General features: G+C 65.9%; 1 protein-coding gene across 5 annotated transcripts; it reads right to left on the bottom strand.

Annotated features, from left to right (window-relative positions):
• Window positions 1-4,158: 4,158 nt before the first annotated feature.
• Window positions 4,159-20,473, bottom strand: SLC44A2 (solute carrier family 44 member 2 (CTL2 blood group)). 5 transcript variants are annotated; one of them, XR_012762991.1, is made up of 23 exons: window positions 20,369-20,473; window positions 15,394-15,442; window positions 15,242-15,315; window positions 15,004-15,088; window positions 14,698-14,782; window positions 14,447-14,569; window positions 14,278-14,338; window positions 13,926-14,049; window positions 13,297-13,380; window positions 12,826-12,938; window positions 12,485-12,616; window positions 12,087-12,186; window positions 11,860-11,952; window positions 11,529-11,613; window positions 10,922-11,184; window positions 10,755-10,849; window positions 10,157-10,260; window positions 9,702-9,775; window positions 9,409-9,479; window positions 9,117-9,205; window positions 8,634-8,718; window positions 7,790-8,185; window positions 5,815-5,901 (listed from the first exon to the last, which is right to left on the bottom strand). XR_012762991.1 is itself a non-coding variant. In XM_075412587.1 (22 exons), the coding sequence occupies exons 1-22, from the start codon at window positions 20,412-20,414 to the stop codon at window positions 5,795-5,797; spliced, it is 2,142 nt and encodes a 713-aa protein (XP_075268702.1). In that variant the 5' UTR covers window positions 20,415-20,473; the 3' UTR covers window positions 4,159-5,794. The 5 variants fall into 5 exon arrangements, 4 of the variants coding, with proteins under 4 accessions (XP_075268702.1, XP_075268703.1, XP_075268699.1 ...); XM_075412587.1 differs by lacking the exon at window positions 7,790-8,185 and having other exon boundaries at window positions 4,159-5,901; XM_075412588.1 differs by lacking the exons at window positions 7,790-8,185; window positions 20,369-20,473 and adding an exon at window positions 18,640-18,944 and having other exon boundaries at window positions 4,159-5,901.
• Window positions 20,474-21,128: the final 655 nt, after the last annotated feature.

The raw sequence follows: 21,128 nt of genomic DNA on the forward strand, positions 1-21,128 counted from the left end.
TGGTGGGACCAGTGGTCTGAAGGGACCAGTAGCCCATGTGGACTGGTGGCCCACGGGGACCAGTGGTCTGAGGGGGTCCGTGGCCTGAGGAGATGGGCTTGAAGGGACCAGTAGCCTATGGGGGCTGGTGGCCTGAGGGGACCACTAGCCTGTGGGGACCAGTGGTCTGAAGGGCCCAGTAGCCCGTGTGGGCTGGTGGCCTGATGGGGCCAGTGGTCTGAAGGGACCAGTAGCCCGTGTGGGCTGGTGGCCTGGTGGGACCAGTGGTCTGAGGGGGTCCGTGGCCTGAGGGGACCGGCCTGAAGGGACCAGTAGCCTGTGTGGGCTGGTGGCCTGGTGGGACCAGTGGCCTGAGGGGCCCAGTAGCCCGTGTGGGCTGGTGGCCTGAGGGAACCAGTGGTCTGAGGGGCCCAGTAGCCCGTGTGGGCTGGTGGCCTGGTGGGACCAGTGGTCTGAGGGGCCCAGTAGCCCATGTGGACTGGTGGCCTGGTGGGACCAGTGGTCTGAGGGGACCAGTAGCCCGTGTGGGCTGGTGGCCTGGTGGGACCAGTGGTCTGAGGGGACCAGTAGCCCGTGTGGGCTGGTGGCCTGAGGGAACCAGTGGCCTGAGGGGACCAGTAGCCTGTGTGGGCTGGTGGCCCAGGGGGACCAGTGGTCTGAGGGGACCAGTAGCCCGTGTGGGCTGGTGGCCTGAGGGAACCAGTGGCCTGAGGGGACCAGTAGCCCGTGTGGGCTGGTGGCTTGGTGGGACCAGTGGTCTGAGGGGACCAGTAGCCCATGTGGGCTGGTGGCCCACGGGGACCAGTGGTCTGAGGGGCCCAGTAGCCCATGTGGGCTGGTGGCCTGAGGGAACCAGTGGTCTGAGGGGGTCCATGGCCTGAGGAGATGGGCTTGAAGGGACCAGTAGCCTATGGGGGCTGGTGGCCTGAGGGGACCACTAGCCTGTGGGGACCAGTGGTCTGAAGGGACCAGTAGCCCGTGTGGGCTGGTGGCCTGAGGGAACCAGTGGCCTGAGGGGCCCAGTAGCCTGTCTGGGCTGGTGGCCCAGGGGGACCAGTGGTCTGAGGGGGTCTGTGGCAGAAGGGACCCCCAGCCCTGGGGGCCTGAAGCGTGGGGCAGCCACGAGCCGGGTTTGGCCACGAGCCCGCTGTCCTGCCGGGAGAGCCCCGAGCTCTGTAGCCCCCAGCGCAGGGGACACCCATGGGTGCCTGGCACCCTCCGTGCAGCTGCTGCCTGCCATGTGTCGGTGTGGCGGCAGAGGGTGCCACCCGGCCACGGCTCCTCGTTAGAGGAGCTCTCGTTAGAGCGCTGACGGCCTCGGCAGGCGGAGGGACGAGGAAAATGATGAACAACCTCGCTCCGTCCTAATTAACCTGGCGTCAAGCCGCCGGCGCTCTGGGGTGGGGATGAGCCCGTGGTCTCCCCTGCCTCGCCGGCCCGGTCCTTCTCGCGCCGTTACGCAGCGGGGGAACCATCTCAGAGACGTCTTCTGCTTCTCTTCCCCTCCAGGGTGAAGCTCAGTGGCTGCCCGCGTCCAAACGAGCGCTCCCTCCTCGCAGAAAGGTCTGCGGAGCCTCTGCGGGAGAGCGCTGTCTGCTGCGGGACAGGGAGGGCTCGGCGGTGCCTCGTGCTCGGCCGAAACCCGCGAGGCAGCGGGGCCTCGAGCTCTGGAAACGGGAAGCGGAGAGCGGAGGTGGGCGCTGAGGCCAGCTGCCGCGGCCCCTTTTTGGGGCAAAAGCCGGCGGTATCGGTCACACCGTCGCGCTCGGCTCTTTCTCCAGGTGTTCTGCGCCGCCGGGCAGAAAAACGCCGCGGAGCCGAGCAGAAGCCCCAACGAAGAGGAGCTAACGAGCGCCGTCAGGCCGGCGGCTCCCCAGAGCCCCCCTCCATCCCCAGCCCCTCTCCGCCGGGCTGCAGCGAACGCAGCAGAGGCTGCGCCGCGACGTCGGAGCGCGGTGAGGGCGGAAGGAAGCGCGCGGCGGAAGCGAGGTCCAAACAGGCACTTTTATTTGCGGTCGCAACGCTGACGTCGACGGAGCGGTCACACGCGGCACGGGGAAGGCGTGCGGCCGCGTGTCCTTGCGTAGGAGCCCCGCTGCAGAGGAGGAGGAGGAGTTCATGCCTCAGAAATACATTAAAAACAAAGGAGATTTTTTTGGTGGAACATCAGCCCTGCGGTTTTTAGCATTTTTGTTTTAGTTTTTTTGACCTGCCCTGGCCCGATTCAGGGAACGATTCGGAGCACGCGCAGTTTACAGGGACGAGAGTCACATCTGGGTACAGAAAACAACGTAATTATTCCAAAAGACAGACAAATTAACGCCTTTAGACACAGCCTTACAGGGGAGACGTGCTCCAAGGGCGCGCATCGGCCCACGCTTGCGGAAAGAAAGAACGCAAACCCCGGAGCGAAGCCTTGCCGGGCACTCGAACCCCGCCGGCGAGCTGCCCTTGCGCCGGTGGCTGCGAGGATTTTTCCCCCAAACCCCTCGTTCACTCCCAAGATTTGCCTCCCTGCTTTCCGAAGCCGCCGGCGAGCGCCGTGCCTGTAGCTCTCCGCTCCGGGAAGGCGGCTGCTGCTCCGGCTTGTTGGGAATGGGAATGCCGAGCGCTGCTCCTCGGACCCCGCGTTTACGGACGCCGCAGCGCCAGCCCCGCGTCCCGGTGACGAACCACCTTTCGCCAACTTTATCCTCGATGTTTTTATTTCCAGACCTGAAACCCCCGCTGCGTATTGGCTGTTTGTGCAAACAAACCGAGCTCCCGCCGGGCCTCCGCTGCTCCGGGCAGCGCTTCCGCAGCCCGAGCGTCTCGATACGAGGAGAGGACAGCGGAAGTCGAGGAGCGGGAACAAACTTACCCCCTACACAAAAAGCTTCGCACGGGAAATAAACCAAACCCCCTCAAAACCCACGTGAGGAACAAATCAAAGTCGTCCAGGACCAGCAGCAGGCTGCTGAAAATATTTTCTCTTAGGTGTGAGTACAGCTGTGAGCTGAACTCACGCCCCGGGTTATTCCCTTCATTAGTCCCGCTTGCCCCTAGCCCAAACCGAGCGGGTTCTGCTCAGCTTCACCTCTACCCTCGTGGCTTTAGCTTTACCTTTACCTTCATCTTTTTACCTTCACCACTTTTTTAACTCTACCTTTGTGTTTTCTTTTTCAGCTCTCCCCCCGAGCGCTGGAGCGGCCACGCCGAGATGCGAGGACCAAGGCGCTCTCGAGAAGCGCCGGCGTTTTGTCCCAGCAAGCGTAGATCTCACGCCCGCCGTCGGCTTCGGGAGCCGGCAGCGGGGCTGCGCCGCCCCGCGCCGGGGCAGTTACGGCTCGGCGTGCCGCCAGGTAGATATTCCAAAACCTGGCACAAAAATGGTGCTGGAAGAGAACAAAATAACGCCCGCAGAGCTGAAATAACGCCTGCAGAGCTGGAATAATGCCTGCAGAGCTGAAATAACGCCCGCAGAACTGAAATTTAACACCTGCAGAGCTGAAATAACGCCTGCAGAACTGAAATTTAACACCCGCAGAGCTGAAATAACGCCTGCAGAGCTGAAATAACGCCTGCAGAGCTGAAATTTAACACCCGCAGAGCTGAAATAACGCCTGCAGAGCTGAAATAACGCCTGCAGAGCTGAAATTTAACACCCGCAGAGCTGAAATAACGCCTGCAGAGCTGAAATAACGCCTGCAGAGCTGAAATTTAACGCCTGCTGAACTGAAATAACGCCTGCAGAACTGAAATTTAACACCTGCAGAGCTAAAATAACGCCTGCAGAGCTGAAATAACGCCTGCAGAACTGAAATAACGCCTGCAGAACTGAAATTTAATGCCTGCAGAGCTGAAATAACGCCTGCAGAGCTGAAATAATGCCTGCAGAACTGAAATAACGCCTGCAGAACTGAAATTTAACACCTGCAGAGCTGAAATTTAACGCCTGCAGAGCTGAAATAACGCCTGCAGAACTGAAATAACGCCTGCAGAGCTGAAATTTAACACTTGCAGAGCTGAAATTTAACGCCTGCAGAGCTGAAATAACGCCTGCAGAACTGAAATAACGCCTGCAGAGCTGAAATTTAACACTTGCAGAGCTGAAATAACGCCTGCAGAGCTGAAATTTAACGCCTGCCGAACTGAAACGACGAGTAAAAGCAAACAATACAAAACCCCCGACCCGTTTAATAATTCAGATAGAAAACATTCCTTGCGTCTTACAAAAATGCGACAAGGATCTGAGGATTACGGAGAAATACGAGTAAAAGCAGCCAGACACGAACGCGGCCAAGCGAACGTCCGCCACGCAGCGCGGCGCGCGCGGCCCCACGAGCCTCCTGCTGCCTCGGTCCCTCCCCGCGCTCCGGGAGCTCCGAATTCTCCTCGGTGCCGCCGGGCTTTGGACGAAACAAACCTCCAAAGGCACAATCTGCGGCGGTGATGGGAGCCGGGCGGGCCTCCTGCTGCTCGCAGGACACCTCAGCGGCTGCGCGCACCGGGGGAGGCCTCTCGGTTTCGTTGGAATTTGGCTGTAAATTTAATCTTTGCGGTTTAGTGCTGTTTAACCCCCTGTAACCTCTTCCTCAGGAACCTCCCCTGTCTTTCTCCCCGCAGGAGCTGCTGGAGGCTGTGGCCTTCCCTTCAGAAGCAGCAGTCAGCTCCCAGTCCAGGCAACGCCGTGGCGTCCAGAGGACGTAAGGCAACCTGTTGTTTGTCATTTGGCTTGCTTAAAATCACCTAATGCTAACCCCCAAAAAAAGAGAAAAAAATATATACATTACTCCTTCCCCATGCCCGCAGGTGGGGTCTTCCTAAATTCATCACACAGGCGAAGCGTTTTGTTCCACAGTTAGGGAAGGCTTTGCTGTAAATTCCTTTTTTTTATAGATATATAATGTGGGATTTCTGGGGAGGAATCGGTGGAAGCTGTCAGCCCCAGAAAGGTGCAGTAACTGCGCGGAGCGGAGCGTCCGGCCGGGGCTGCACCCGGACGCAGACCCCTGGTTCAGCGGGACGCCGCCCGAGTCCTGCTCGTTAACCCCTCATTCCCCTCCACCTTCACCCTTGCTACGAGAACACTAATTGGCCTTTTCCTAAAAGAATTAATTGGCTACACGTACTGAGCGCGACCCCGGAGCCGGGCCCTACGGCACCTCCGAAGCGAGGTGATTTCGGCTCTCGGGGTAGGACTCAACGACTGCAATAAAACATTTTGGAGGGGCTGCAAATAAAAACCGAATCGAGGAGCTGCTTAAACCCGCCGGCGTGTTCGCTGCTGGCCGCAGCCCTGGGCTTCCCCAGGCGCCACGGCCGAACGCAGCTGGCCTGAAGGGGACGTCGGCCGTTTCGCCGGTACGGAATAAAATTACCGAATCCAATTAAACTCGCCTTGGGGTCGGCTGACGCCCCGGGAGACGGAACTTTGCTCTCCGCCAGAGACGTTTCCCCGCAGCTCTTGTGCTGGCAGGGCTCGGCCGGGAACTCCCTGGCTCGGTGTCTGAGCTGGCTGGGGACCGACGGGTTGTTAGCCGTGACGAGTCTGGCGGAAGCAGACACGCCAGAGCGCTCTTCGTTTAGCAACCCCGACGATCTGAGGCCGAATCGTTAACAGCGAGCCATTCCTCTCTTTAACGAACCCCCCCTCTGCTGCCTGCCCGCCGCGGGGGTACGGGAGACAGCGGTTCGGGTTCGTTAACAAGATTTCCACGTGGGACAAACGATGCCGGGTGCCGGGCGTCATCCTGCAGCTCTGCTCCCGCAGCGGGCGCGGGGAGAGGAGGCGTGGAAAGGCCGAGGGCAGGCTCTAGGCGTCCGGCTGACCTTTGTTCGTCTTCTTCAGGAGCCTTTTCAGGTTGGGCGACATGAAGTAAGGCTTTTCGGCCGAACCGTCGTTACGCTCCAGGTCTTCCACTGCAAAGAGAAACCCCCGCCCCGCGCAGCAGTGGGGGGGGCAGACACAGCGGTTGGCGTGGCGGCCGCAGCAAGGAGCCGAGCGGCAGAGGGATGCTACCGGAGCAGCCGGCCTAATAAGTCATCTGATAATTATCTCTGACGGGAACAAAAGGCTTTTGGCTCATTGCGGGCTGGGGGGGTTCTCCCACACGCCCCCAGCCGTACAAACCCCCGCAGCCGCCCCTCTCCCACTGGGAGCACCAGAAACACGCTGCTGTTCTTTAGAAGAAAGCAGGGATTTAGATATTGGGTTTTTTTTTTTTCACAGGGATAGCGGGAAAGTTTAACAGCGCCGTGGGAAAAGCAGTGTCGGCCGCGCCCTCCCGCTGCGCCGGCCGGGAGCGCGGATCGCGTCCGCTCAGGAGCCAGGCAGCGCGGCTCTCCCTGCGCTTTGCGCCGCTGAAACGGCCCGTGACGCGAGCGCAGGGCCATCCCGCTCGGTGCTCGCTCGCCGGGCGCGCAACGCCCTTGTCGACACGCCACGCGTCCCAGCACCGAGCACGCCGCTCAGCGCCCAGCAGCTGCGCCGACGAGAAGCGCGAGGAAAATCACAGCCACCGAAGAAACCAAACCAAATGCAAACAAACCCACAAAGCGCCAGCGGAGCCGAGCGGGAAGCGCCCCGGGATGTTTCGAGAGGGATTTCGGTAGCTCGCCGCGGCGAAAACGCGAGCGTGAACACTGCGGCTTTGTCCTCGGGGGGCACGGCTCAAAGACGGGGCTCGCTGGCTGCCTGCCGGTTTCTGAAGGGAGATCTGGCCGTGGCTACCCGCGCTGCGCGCAGCCGGAATGGGATTTTTTCAAATCTTGATCATTTCTGGACTATCAAGAGGGGAAAACGACGTCAGGATCCTGCCCGCGCTTGGCTGCCGTTTCTTTAGGGCCCGTAACCCTCACCAGCTGCCTCCCCGTCAGGCCTGGGGTTGGCCTGGTCTGATTCCTGCAGCCGCAGAGACGCCGCAGTGCGTCCCCGGTGTAACACCTGCCACCACGACGCACCGTTTCCCCGCAGCCTCCCAGCCCGTCACGGATGCTCCCTCCGCTCCTCCGGATGTCGCCTTCCCTTGCCGGACCCTTGGCAACTCGGAGCCGGCCTGGGGACTCGCCCTGCATGCCGGCTCCGTCCCCCTTCCCACCGCCGGCCCCCGGCAAGCGCCTCGCCTGCGGCCTGCGTTAGCGTGGGAAGTCGTCCCAGGCCTCCAGCTCCTCCGCCCCGTCGGAGCCCGCACCGGGCAGGAGCCAAACCATCAACTCAGCCACCTCGGGGGGGAAAACGCAGAGCCCGTCCGGCAGCTCCCAGGCCGAGCCGCCATCGCCCTGCAGACACCACACCTCCGTGCAACCAGCAAGAGAAACCATTCTAAAGGAGGGACGCTGGGAGGGGAAGCTCTCTGGGTTTGAACGGCTCGCAACCGGCTCTTTCCGGCTTCCCTAAACCGACGGCGCGGAAAACGGGAGCTTTCGGCTGCGAAAAAGGGCGAGCCCTGTTTTGAGACAAGGGCGTTGCCGATGCTACAGACTTCAAAGCGCAAGATCCACAATCTCACAAGGAAATCTTTCTGCATGCCCCAGCCCGGTTTCGCATGGGAAGAGCGGGCGAGGAAGGCGGCTCCTTGCTCTCTGCTGGGGGCAGGACAAGGAGGGAAGCACGGCGAGACCAGATTTCTGGCTGCGGAACCCACTCGGCCCGTCCCACGAACCCGCGAGCAGAGCGGCTCTCCCGTCCCCGGCGCGCCTGGCCGTTAGGAACAAAGATCTCTGCTTCAACGCAAAACACAACCGTATACCGGCACCCGTGCGCGGCCAGCCGGTTCCCAGCCGCCCGCCGGGGAGGAGCGCGCCTCACCGGGTGCTACCAGGCACGTGGGACCCCAGAGTAACTCTAGGTTTGTTCTCTCGTCACAAGAATATTCATTACTGGGCAGGAAGGTAGATCTGCTACAGCGTCGGGCGCTGAGGAATCGGCACCCGCTCTACCCTCAAGGCTTTCAAGGACATCCAGGGGAAAGATCTGCACCGTGGCTGCCACGCGCGGGCTCAGGAGAACGCTGCTTGGGCTGGGGGGCCGAGGGTGTCCCGCGGCCCCCCCGGGCAGGCAGCCTTCCTCCCGGGGCCGGCCCCTAGCCTTGGCTATCGGCGCTTTTGGAAGGCTCTAGGTTGCCCTTCAGCAGGACCTCGCTCAGCTCGGGGGACATGTAGTAAGGCCTCTCGGGAGATCCATCGTTCCTCTCCAGATCTTCACCTTTTCGCAACCCCAGGAAGAAGCGGCCGTGACGGGGAGAGTGAAAGACAGCGGAAGAGACGGAGAGAGGCAGGGCAGAGATGAAAGACGGAGAACATGTGAAGAGAGACACGAAGGGGAGAGGGGACAGAAAAGGAAGAAAAAAGAGGGAAAAAAAAAAGGAAAATTGAAGTTAGTTGCAGTTAGGTTCCACCAAGACCAAAGCACCAAAACAGAAAGAGCGAGAGAGACGCGAGGACAGGCTGTGGGCTCCCGTTGCCAGCAGGCAGGGGGAAAGCGGGTGCTGGTGAGAACGCGAGTAGGGGTCGGTAAAGGAAAAAGTGGGAGAAAACCACACGGAGAGGCCACGGGAACTGGATGGCTGCGGGGCTCAGCACAAAGGGAGGGAGGTTTTGCTACCACGAACTCCTGCCCAGCGGGAGGCGGACCCTCCGAGGCGGCCACTTACAGAAGCAGAGGAAGAGGGTGTCCACGCACATGCCATACACGCTGAAGAACCCGTGGGCGATGAGGTAGGAGCCCACGATCACCGTCTGAAAGGAGAAATTGTGCGGTCACGCCGCGACCTGGCAGCTGCGAAGAGCGCGAAGCCCTGGTCCCTCGGCCGGGCGGAGGAAACCTGCTGAATCCCCAGTTCCCCGGGGAAAGGAGGAGAAGTGAACAGGGCAGGACTGTTGGGACCAGCCCGCTCCAGGACAAAAGGCCTCAGTGACGACGGTGGACGGAGGCCAATGTGGGCAGCACGGGAAGGGCGAGACGCCTCTTCGCGGCTGGCCGAAACAAAGGGCTTCTTTTGACGGAGAGGGAGAAAACACCTTCAACAAAGACGGTCCTTCAGAAGCAGCGAGCGGAGGGGTGGTTTCAAGGCATTTGCGTTAAGGAGCTCTTTCTGTCGCCTCTAAATTCACCAAAAGATGAGAAAGCGGCTCACCAGAATAGGGACCCAGTAGTAATTCAGGGACGGCGCTGTGTCTTGGACCAGCTTTATCCGCTGGGTGAAGAAGAAGAAGGCAAGGATTCCTGGGAAAGCAAACGACGGACGTTGCTGGGGGCTGGGGGCAGGAGGAAGGCAGCAAACGGGGCGGGGGGGAGGAGATGTAAAACAAGGAGCGCTTTCACGGGAGTGGCAGAGGGAGCAGAGGTTTCAGGAAGTCGTAACCGGCCACGGGCGAAAGCCCACAGCTGCCATACGCCCCGAGAACCTTCCAGTGCCCAGCACTTACCGACGCTGCCCACGATCAGGAGTTTACCGAGGAAGAAGAGGAAATCCGTCACTTTATCTAAAACGGCCACCCTGGAAACAAGAGAGAGATGAGCACCCGCAGCCGCTGCCCGCCCCGCCTTCAGGAGAAAGCGCGGGAGGAGGCGGCCGACACGTTGCAAACATGGCGTAACACGCCATGAAAGCCTGAAAACAAGGCCGGCAGGTCAGGGCTGATCTCTGGCAGCGAGAAGGACTTGGAAATGACCAAGCCTGGTGTCGAGAGCAGAGCCCTCGCGCCCACCGGGATCTCACCTAATGATGTTCCTCATCAGCAGGAAGAACGCGTTCCTGGCCGAGGTGCAGAAGTTGGTGCCGTAGATGGCGATCTGGAGGGGGTCCCGGCAAAAAGGGGCAGAGAGGAGAGAAATGGAGCCGCACTGAGTTCACCGCTAAGAAGAGGGTGCAGTGAATCCCATCCCTGAGGAAAACTCGGATAAATCCCACCCTGGAAGTGTTTCTCCATCCGCCGACAGGTCCGGCTTCGCGGACGCCGAGAGCCCAGTCCCCCCACCCCGGCTGTGTCTGCGAAGGTCCCTCCCGAGTCAAAGCGACGTGGCTGTGCTCAAGGCTCGCCAGCGAAACGCTGAGAAGCTTCGTTCTCCCGCGCTGTCAGGAGACGCGGCTCCCAACAGCCGTCCCGAGAAATCTCCGGCGGCTTTCCCACCGCGGCCCTGACCCTTCGGGCGCTGAGGCTGGGAGACTCTTACCATGATGTACGCGTTTCTGTTGAGGAATTTGATGAATTTTTCCAGGCACCAGAAGCAGCACTTCAGGCAGCTCAGGAAGAACTTGGCAACCTTATTATCTGCAGCTGGAGGAACGCCACGGGAGAGGGTGAGCGGCCAGGCCGAGAGACGCCTGGTCCTACAGCAGCAACTTCGTGGTCCCCGGGGGAGATGTCCCGCCGCCCCGTCCCAGCCTCCCCCCTGCGCCCGGTTTTCAGCCTCCCCGGGAGGCCGATGCTGCTGCGGGCAGCGGGATGAGCCTCGCGCGCTCTCCCCACGCGTCCGCTCGCTGTTGGCGTTGCGCGCTCAGTAGCGTCGTCCAGCCGGACGCTTCCCTGGTGCCCACACAGACCCCCGGGACGGGCTGACTTAGCCCAGCAGCCACGGCGCATCCCTCGGCTCCTGCCCTGTGAAACATCTCTTGGAGGAAGCGACGACTACGGGATCCTAAAAGGAAAATCTAAATTCCCTACCGAAACACTGAAATTATTGCCCTGGACGTTAGCCGCGAGCTCTGCCTCCAAGGAAAGCGGAAGAAGCCAACCTCGTCCGTCCGCTCATGCCCCTCCAGCTTTGGTACCTTTTAACCTGTGGTCCAGGTACTCCAGGGTGACCCTGATGACTTGGACGATGGCGAGGATCAGAGCGCCGAAGGCGAGCGAGCCGGTGTGGTACCTGGGAAAGATCGCGCCGGTTAGAAGGGGACAACCTCAGGAAGCTTGCAAGTCGTCCTCGAGAGGGACGTACCGGAGGGCGCGGCCGAAGGCAGAGAAGAGGGGGAAGGCGGGCATGTCGTCGGGTTTCTTGAAGGCCCAGTAGTACGAAGCGAAGGCCCCCGCCAGCGTCACCTGGCCCAGCGCAATCACGAAGTTGGCGAGCCAGAAGAACATGAAGACGTTGAAGAACTGGAAGACGATGAGGTACTTGTGGTACGCCGTCTCGCCCCCGTAGAACGCGAAGAGGCACTGGGCGTCGGGGCACAGCTTGGTGACGTTGCTCGTGTTGAAGGTCTGGAGAGGACAGCAGATGCTCACGCGCTGCGGCGGCTGGAGACGCACCGCAGCGCGGACCGACAGCCTCTTTCGCTCAACCCGAAGCGATCTCGGCTTTCCAAAGGCATTATCCTGCTTCTTTTTTTTGCCTGGCAGCGCTTGCTCAGGCCGAAAAGTCAGCTCTGTGCACGTGACAGCATGAAGAAAAATAACAACATGACGTAAACGAGTGGAGGAACGCGGGACTGCGCTTGGAAGAGCCCGCGGGCTCGAACAGCCACCAGGGTATTTTTCAGGTCATACACGATCTGACCTCTGGCAGCCTAAGCACAGCACTCGCACGAGGCTCCCGACGTCCTCACCTCCGGTTTGCAGGTCTGCCCGGAAAACGGGCACGCGCTCTCGTTGAACACCTTGTAGACCGCCTCGTTGGAGGTGGAGAGGAACCTGCCGAGCAACGGTCAAGGAGATTTTGCAAACCCCGGAGCCGAATCCTAACTCGGTTCTGCCCTCAGCAGCCTCCTGCGATCGCTTTCCTACGTGGGGTTTCGTTTGAAGTCCAGCTTGGAACTTCAGCTGGGTGCGTCACTAACCCCGCGAGACGGTCAGCGCCCTGGAACCTTCGATTCCGGAGCAGCTTCCTTCCCAGGGAGCAGAGGCACCGGGAGGAGGAAGAGGAAGAGGAAAGGATACACGGCGGTGCTGGCCCAGTAGGCGATGCAGAGGCACAGCAGGAAGAAGGTGCACAAGGGGAAGAGCAGCGACATCATGATGTGACCAACAGCCCTGCCGAGACGGTGGTTAAAACCCAGTCAAAGTCCCCGCGGTGACGGGAGGACCGCAGCGGCTGGAGCCCGGCCGTCCCTGAGTCCTCCCACCACGGCGGGTGACGCCGGCCTGGGGACGGGGGACACCCGGACCTGCTGGCCTCCTTGATGAGCGCGATGGCGATGAGGATCCTCTTGCGGAGGAAGATGAGGAGCAGCACGATCACCACCTCCACGATGCAGAGGATGATCACTGGGAGGAGGAGGGGGGTCCCGGGTAGCGCGAGGGCGCAGATGGTGCCCGAAGGCCACCACCCGCCTTTCCCTCGCGGCACCGAACGCTCCCCGGGGGACGTCCGGCACCGCGGTTCCCGTGGAAGAGCAGCCTTGTCCGTGAGCTCAGCCCCGTGGCACCAAGCAAAGCCGCCCTCCTTGACCCAACCCTTCACAAAGGCCACGAAGGCACTGAGAAGACCCCAGACCTCCACGCCGTCCCCCTCCCCAGCACCGTCTGCCCCGTCCCGCCGGCATGCGGGAGGATGGAGACTCACTGAACGCCAGCCACGTCTGCCGCAGGTGGAGGTAGACACGGAGGTCTGTCTGGAAGCCCAGGTCCTTCAGGGAGACGTCAGAACCCGCTTCCCCTTTGAGTTTTGCGTATTCCATGTAACAGTGGAAGATCCCTGCGGCGACAAGCAGAGAGTCGTCACGTTTGTCCCGCAGAGCGGAGGCCGAGACGTCGGCAGGCTCTGCCCAACCCCTCCGACGCCGACCACGGCGAGGCAGAAGGCACCTGGGAGGCCGCCGCGTCAACGTTCTTCGTGCAAAGCCCACTTACGAGAGGGGGAGGAGAAGGGGGGAGGCCGGGAGAAGGTCCCAACCGCTCGCTCACCGTAGCCCAGCACCAGGATCACCATCACGATCATCACCCAGACCATGATCCCCGCCAGGAAGCGGAGCAGGACGATGAAGATGAGGCTGGCCACCATCGCGATCACCAGGCCTCTGCGGGAGGAAGGCAGCCACGCGTCGAAACCCGGGCGGTGCCCCCCGCTCCCCACCGCTCTCCCCCCTCGGCCAGCTTCTCCTCCCGCCCTTCTCCAGCTTTAACGATGGGGCAGCCTCGAGAACGGGACGCGGCGATGGCGGAGGGGATGGAGCGTGAGCAGGCTCTGAGCAAAGCCGCTCCGAAACGCCTCGTTTTGTCTGAGTGGAAATTACGCAAAGGCCAGGGGGGGACAAAAAAAAAAGGATAAAACTGGTGATCGATGAGCTTGGCCCCAAGCCCCCGCGTGGCACCAAGCCCTCGCGGGCTCCGGTCCGGCTGCCCGCGGCCGTAAATCGCAGCTCGGCCCCCGCTCACATGATTATCCAGTACCAGGAGACCGTGTAATCTTCGAAGATCTTCATGGCCAGCTGCCTGGTCTCCAGGACCACGTTTGCTTTTCTGCAAAGACGAAAGCGAACCAGGAACGACGCGGAAGCGGGGGCGAGAAGCGGAGGAGCGTCGGCGCGGGCTCGGCGCCGGCGAGGCTCTGCCCGCGCCCGCCGCCCCTCGCCCTCCCCCGCCCAACGGCCCTCCCTGAGAACCAGAAAACTCCCAAGGACCGCGGCTGATTTCCCGGCACCGTTTTCCCCCGCGCTCGCCCCGCCGCTGCGTCCCCCCCGCTCCTGGCTCCCGGCTCGGCGGTGGGACGCGGGCTCCGGCGCGGGATTTCTCGCCAACGCCGCACCAGGGCTCCGTGCCAGGGCGTGCAAGGCCCCGCCGCGACACGACTCGACGCGGAAGCGCCGGCGGATACGACCCAGCGTTCCTCTGCCGAGCGGAGCCGTAATAACGAAGCAGCTCGTTAAGAGGCTGCCCTGGGTGCGGCTGCCTGCCCGCCACGTCGCTGCCGTCACCGCCCGCGCTCGCTCTCGGCATCGCCCTGGCGAAGCCGGTGACCGGCGAACCGCGGTGCCTGCGCGGCGCGAAGGCCAGGGGGGACTCACTTGGCCCCTTCCAGCAGCTCGGTGACGTTCCTCCGGCGCCCGCGGCCGTCGTCGTAGGTGGTCTCGTTGCCCACCATGATGACGCCCTTCTTGGCCTGGATGGCCGGGAAGCATCGCCGCGCCACTGGGCGAGAGGGGGGGACGCTCAGCGCCGCGGCCCCAGCCGCTCTGGCCCCCCTCCCCGCCGTCACAAACCGACGCTGCATCCCCAGAACCCCAAACGGGAGCCTCCGACCTCCTCCCCGAAAAAATCCCGCCAGCCAGCCCGCGAAGCGGCCGCTTCCCCCGGCCGCGACGGAAGCGAGCGGGCTCGTTAATCAGCCCTCGCAGCTCGTTAGCCCTCCGGACGTACGCGGCGTGCTGGGGATGATCATGGCCGGGCACTCCTTGTCCTTCAGCACCTCGATGGGAGCCTGGATGGGGACAGGCGAGCTGGACGTCAACGCTTCAGGCGTGCCGGGGAACGCCGGCGTCGCTGGAGCCGGCGTCCGAACGCCGCCGCCGCGTTCGCTCCGACCCACCTTCTGCAGGTCGTGGAACTCGGGGACGCAGAACTGCCGGTAGTATTCCAGCTCGGCGGGCGTGCGGGAGCCGTAGGCGCTCAGGTACGTCAGGTACCGGTCCGGGCATTCGCCGACGCAGATCTGCGTGGGAGAAGAGGCCGCGGCGCGGCGACGCCACGTGAAGACGCAGGGGAACCCCGCCGCAAACCCCTCGGCTTTCCCGCTGCGGAGCGAGGCGTCGGGCGAGCCGCGCGCGGCGGGATCGCTACCTGCGTGGTCGGGCACTGGAACTGCAGCAGCACCAGCGGGCTGGCGCACTTCACGATGTCGAAGTAGAAGAGGAAAGGTTTCTTCCTGCGAAGCGAACGACCCCGCGATAAAAGCCCGGTGCGAGGAACCGCCTGCCCCGCCGAGGCGACGGGAAGCCCCCAAACCCCCCACCACCCCCCAACCTCCCCAAAATCAGGAGCTGCGAGCTGCTACGGCGCTGTGCCCGAGGGGAGCAGGGCGCGCTGCCCGTGCCGGCGCCGCGGGAGCCCGAGGTTCCGGTGACGCCGGGCTGCCGGGACACGTACTCGTTGGGGGTTCCCTGCTGCCCGCAGAACTGCCCGCGGCTGTCGGTGGGGTAGATCACCTTCCGGGGGTCGCCGTGGGTCCAGGCTGCGCGGGAGGAGGCACAACAACGCCGCTGCCGTTACCCCCAGTGCCCGAGACCCCATCCCGGCGAGCCGGCGGGCGCGACGCCCCTCGGCACCGCGTTTTACCGGCGCGGCCGCCAAGCCCGGCTTTCCCGCTGGCCGCGGCGGTACTCACCCACGACGCCCACCACGACGTAGCCCGCGATGGCGACGACCAGCAGGACGCAGCAGACGACGTCGGTGCAGCCCCTGCCAGCGGGGAAGACGAGCGCTGGGGACGCGGCGCCGGCCACGGCACCGCCGGCGCGTGCCGGAGGCTGCGCTTACCTGTCGTAGATGGGACCTTTGAACGTCGGGTCGTATTTCTGCGGCGTCCCTGCGGAGAAGGGATGGAAAATATTATTTGGGGGGTGGCTGGGAGGGGAGGAAGGGGCTCCTCATCCTCCTCTCCCCGCCGAAGCCGAGGGAGCGCGGCGCTGTAACCAAAAGCAGAATTGGGAGGAAAATCATCTCCGGAGGCCGCTGCCACGGCTGCTTTGGGGGGCTTGGGGGGCTCAGAGCCGCCCCATGGCAGGGCCACGGCTGCTTCGGGGGGCTTGGGGGGCTCAGAGCCGCCCCATGGCAGGGCCATGGCTGTGTTGGGGGGCTTTGGGGGGCTCAGAGCCGCCCCACGGCAGGGCCACGGCTGTGTTGGGGGGCTTTGGGGGGCTCAGAGCTGCCCCATGGCAGGGCCACGGCTGCTTCAGGGGGCTTTGGGGGGCTCAGAGCCACCCCATGGCAGGGCCATGGCTGCTTCGGGGGGCTTTGGGGGGCTCAGAGCTGCCCCATGGCAGGGCCACGGCTGCTTCGGGGGGCTTTGGGGGGCTCAGAGCCGCCCCACGGCAGGGCCACGGCTGTGTTGGGGGGCTTTGGGGGCTCAGAGCTGCCCCACGGCAGGGCCACGGCTGTGTTGGGGGGCTTTGGGGGGCTCAGAGCCGCCCCACGGCAGGGCCACGGCTGCTTTGGGGGTGCTTTGGGGGGCTCAGAGCCGCCCCATGGCAGGGCCACGGCTGTGTTGGGGGGCTTTGGGGGCTCAGAGCTGCCCCATGGCAGGGCCACAGCTGTGTTGGGGGGCTTTGGGGGCTCAGAGCCGCCCCACGGCAGGGCCACAGCTGTGTTGGGGGGCTTTGGGGGGCTCAGAGCTGCCCCATGGCAGGGCCACGGCTGCTTCGGGGGGCTCAGAGCTGCCCCACGGCAGGGCCACGGCTGCTTCGGGGGGCTCAGAGCTGCCCCACGGCAGGGCCACGGCTGTGTTGGGGGGCTTTGGGGGCTCAGAGCTGCCCCACGGCAGGGCCACGGCTGCTTCGGGGGGCTCAGAGCTGCCCCACGGCAGGGCCACAGCTGTGTTGGGGGGCTTTGGGGGGCTCAGAGCTGCCCCATGGCAGGGCCACGGCTGCTTCAGGGGGCTTTGGGGGGCTCAAGAGCCACCCCATGGCAGGGCCATGGCTGCTTTGGGGGTGCTTTGGGGGGCTCAGAGCTGCCCCATGGCAGGGCCACGGCTGCTTCGGGGGGCTTTGGGGGGCTCAGAGCCGCCCCACGGCAGGGCCATGGCTGTGTTGGGGGGCTTTGGGGGGGCTCAGAGCTGCCCCACGGCAGGGCCACGGCTGTGTTGGGGGGCTTTGGGGGGCTCAGAGCCGCCCCATGGCAGGGCCATGGCTGTGTTGGGGGGCTTTGGGGGGCTCAGAGCTGCCCCATGGCAGGGCCACGGCTGCTTCGGGGGGCTTTGGGGGCTCAGAGCTGCCCCATGGCAGGGCCACGGCTGCTTCAGGGGGCTTTGGGGGGCTCAGAGCCACCCCATGGCAGGGCCATGGCTGCTTTGGGGGTGCTTTGGGGGGCTCAGAGCCGCCCCACGGCAGGGCCACGGCTGTGTTGGGGGGCTTTGGGGGCTCAGAGCTGCCCCACGGCAGGGCCACGGCTGCTTCGGGGGGCTTTGGGGGCTCAGAGCTGCCCCATGGCAGGGCCATGGCTGTGTTGGGGGGCTTTGGGGGGCTCAGAGCTGCCCCATGGCAGGGCCACAGCTGTGTTGGGGGGCTTTGGGGGGCTCAGAGCCGCCCCACGGCAGGGCCACGGCTGCTTCGGGGGGCTTTGGGGGGCTCAGAGCCGCCCCACGGCAGGGCCACGGCTGCTTTGGGGGTGCTTTGGGGGGCTCAGAGCTGCCCCATGGCAGGGCCACGGCCGCTTCGGGGGGCTTTGGGGGGCTCAGAGCTGCCCCACGGCAGGGCCACGGCTGTGTTGGGGGCTTTGGGGGGCTCAGAGCCGCCCCATGGCAGGGCCACGGCTGCTTTGGGGGTGCTTTGGGGGTCTCGGAGCCGCCCTGTGCTGGAGAGCCCTCTCTTTTGGGGTGCCGTTTGGGGGGGGGGGGCCTTTGCTTCGGGCTGTTTTTGGGGGGCTCCCGGAGCTCCCCCCCCACGCAGCGCCCCGCTCCCAGCCCCAACCCCCAACCCAAGCCCCTTCCGAGCACCCCAAAACACCGCCACGGGGGGGGCCACTGCTGGGGGGGGAACAAGAAGCAATTCAACCCCGGGGACCCCCCCAAACCCCCCCGAGCCCGCCGTGACCGCCCGCCGCGGCCGCGGAACCCGTCGGCCCGGTCGCTGGGCGCTCACCGCGGCGCCGGCGACGCCGTCGTGCCGGTTCCACCGGGGCGCGGCGAGCGCGGCCCCCCCCAGCCCCCCACAACCGCGCCAGTCGCGACGCGGCCGAACCCCGAAACTCGCTTTCGGTTTTGCTTTGTTTCGCGGCCTGGGTTGGGTTCCCCCCCCCCCCCCCGGGTCCCCCCCCCTCCCCCCATCTTGTTTTGTGTTTTTTTGCCTCCTTTCAGTTCAAATCCCTCCGCGCCGACCCACGGCGAGCGGCCGTACCCCGACCCACGGCGAGCGGCCGTACCCTGACCCACGGCCGTACCCCGACCCACGGCGAGCGGCCGTGCCCCGACCCACGGCCGTACCCCGACTCACGGCCGTACCCTGACCCACGGCGAGCGGCCGTGCCCCCGACCCACGGCTGTGCCCTGACCCACGGCGAGTGGCCGTACCCCGACCCACAGCCGTGCCCCCGACCCACGGCGAGCGCCGTACCCCGACCCACAGCCGTACCCCGACCCACGGCGAGCGGCCGTACCCTGACCCATGGCCGTACCCCGACCCATGGTGAGTGGCCGTGCCCCCAACCCACAGCTGTGCCCCGACCCACGGTGAGCGGCCGTACCCCAACCCATGGCCGTACCCCGACCCACAGCCGTGCCCCGACCCACGGCCGTGCCCCCGACCCACGGCGAGCGCCGTACCCCGACCCACGGCGAGCAGCCATACCCCAACTCACAGCCGTACCCCCGACCCACGGCTGTGCCCCGACCCACAGCAAGCGGCCGTGCCCCCGACCCACGGCTGTGCCCCGACCCACGGCAAGCGGCCGTGCCCCGACTCACGGCCGTACCCCGACCCACAGCCGAGCCGACGCTGGTTCCGCCGACCCACAGCCGATCCGCCCATCCCCACGGACCCCCGCGGGACCCCCGTGAGTGCCGCCCCTCACCGTGCTTGCCGTAGTAGTTGTCCCCTTGGCCCCCCATGCTCGTCCCCAACGCCGCGGCCCTCGCCCCACGCGCCGCCCTGGCCGTGCCGTCGTCCGCCTCCGCTCCAACACGCCGGAAAACCGCTCTCCGAGACGCCGCGTCCGCGTCCGCCGCGTCCGCCGCGTCCGCCGCGTCCGCCGCGTCCGCCGCCGCCGCTTGGCTTTGCCGCCCTCGCCCAAAAACCCCCCCCGCGCGCCCGCCAACCGCCCGGTGCCGCGGCACGGCGGGAACCGCGCGGTGCTCCCGGCTTGGCCGACGCGGCGCGAAGGTTGGGTCCAACCGGGCGAAGGGCGCGAGGTCGGCGACGCCGCTGCGGCCGCGCCCGCCTGCCCATCCCCCCCCCCCGGCGTTATATTTAGATATATTTAGGCGATAAATAAATAACCGGGCGGCCGCGACCCCCCCGCCGCCCTGACATCACCGGCAGCCTATGAGCGGCGGCGGGGGGGAACAAAGCCGCGGTGGCTGGGGGGCGTTGGGGGGGCCCCCCCCACCCTGGCACACTGGTGGGCTGGGGGGGGCACCCCGCAGCCCCGTCCCCAGGTTGGCGGGGGGGGGGTCCGGCAGCCGGCTGGGCCGCGGAACCCACCGGGAAGGGTGCCAAGGGGGTGCTCCGAGCCCCCCCGGCGCAGCCCGGAGCCGTGCGGACCCCCCCCCAGCCTCAGCCGGGCCCCCCCAGCCTCAACCGGGCCCCCCCAGCCCCAGCCGGGCCCCCCCAGCCCCAGCCGGGCCCCCCCAGCCGGGCCCCCCCAGCCTCAACCGGGCCCCCCCAGCCCCAGCCGGGCCCCCCCCAGCTTCAGCCGGGCCCCCCCCAGCCTCAACCGGGCCCCCCCAGCTTCAGCCGGGCCCCCCCAGCCCCAACCGGGCCCCCCCCAGCCTCAGCCGGGCCCCCCAGCCTCAGCCGGGCCCCCCCACCCTCAGCCGGGCCCCCCGCGCCCAAGCGAAGCCCCCACCCCTGCAGGCAGCGGGGTGCTGGGACCCCCCGTGGGGGGGGAACGGCCTCTGCGTAGGCTGGGGGGGGTCCCAGAGGATGGGACAGGGGGGTCCCCCAAACCTCGTGGTTCCCAAGCCCGGAGGGGGGGGAACCCGGGGGGGTCCCAAAATCCTGGGGGTCCCCAAGCCTCATGGTTGCTAAACTGGGGGGGGGTTCCCCAAGTTTGGGGGGTCCCAAAACCCTGGGGGTCCCCCAACGTGGTGGTTCCCAAGCCTGGGGGGGGGGGTCTCCAAACCCTGGGGGTCCCCAAAACCCTGAGGGTGCCCAAAGTCTTGGAGCCCCCAAACCCAGAGGAACCCCAAGCCCCGTGGTCGCTAAACTGGGGGGGGGTTCCCCAAGTTTGGGGGTCCCAAAACCCTGGGGGTCCCCCAGCTTGGTGGTTCCCAAGCCTGGGGGGTCCCCCAAGCCCCTGGGGGGGTCCCTAAACCCTGGGGGTCCCCTAGCACCGCATGCTTGGGGGTCCCAGGGATGCTTGGGGGACCCTGGGCAGGTGGGGGGGGGGTTGTGGGGACCCCCGAAGGGTCCAGCCCTGGGGCTGGGGGTGCTGGGGGACCCCCGGGGTGGGGGGGGATGCCCGGGCGGGGTCTGGGGGTGCCGGGGGACCCCCGAGGAGGGGGGGTGGGTGCCCAACCGGGGTCTGGGGGTGCTGGGGGGACCCCCGGGGGTGGGGGGGGGGGGGGGGCCAGTCCCAGTACCGTAAGCGCCGTCCGGGTCCCTCCCGCCCGCGGCGCGGCTCTGCATGGCGGGCGGCGGCTCCGGGATCCCCCGCGATCCCCCGGGATCCCCCGCGATGCTCCGGGATCCTCCGGGATGCTCCGGGCCGCTCCTCCCCCCCGCCGCCGGTCCCCCCCCCCCCCGCCCCCGGGCCCCGGCCAAGCCCCGGGGCTGGGCCCCGCCCCTCCGCCCCCGCGCGGCGGCTCCGGGGGGGGCCGGGACCCCCCCAGCGTGGGGGGATCGGGGGGCTGGGACCCCCGGGGTGGGGGATCGGGGGGGCTGGGACCCCCCCAGTGTGGGGGATCGGGGGGCTGGGACCCTCCCCAGCGTGGGGGATCGGGGGGCTGGGACCCTCGGGGTTGGGGGGATCGGGGGACTGGGACCCTCCCCAGCGTGGGGGATCGGGGGGCTGGGACCCTCGGGGTGGGGGAATCGGGGGGCTGGGACCCCCCCAGTGTGGGGGATCGGGGGGCTGGGACCCTCCCCAGCGTGGGGGATCGGGGGGCTGGGACCCTCGGGGTGGGGGATCGGGGGGCTGGGACCCCCCCAGCGTGGGGATCGGGGGGCCGGGACCCCCCCAGTGTGAGGGATCGGGGGGGCTGGGACTCCCGGGGTGGGGGATCGGGGGTTGGGGGGGCGGGACCCCCGAAGTGGGGGATCTGGGGGGTGCAGGGACCCCCCCGGGGTGGGGGATAGGGGGGTATGAGGGTGCAGAGACCCCCAAGGTGCGGGATCCGGGTG

This window comes from Opisthocomus hoazin, unplaced genomic scaffold (genome assembly GCF_030867145.1).
Source record: "Opisthocomus hoazin isolate bOpiHoa1 unplaced genomic scaffold, bOpiHoa1.hap1 HAP1_SCAFFOLD_115, whole genome shotgun sequence".
Lineage (NCBI taxonomy): Eukaryota > Metazoa > Chordata > Aves > Opisthocomiformes > Opisthocomidae > Opisthocomus > Opisthocomus hoazin.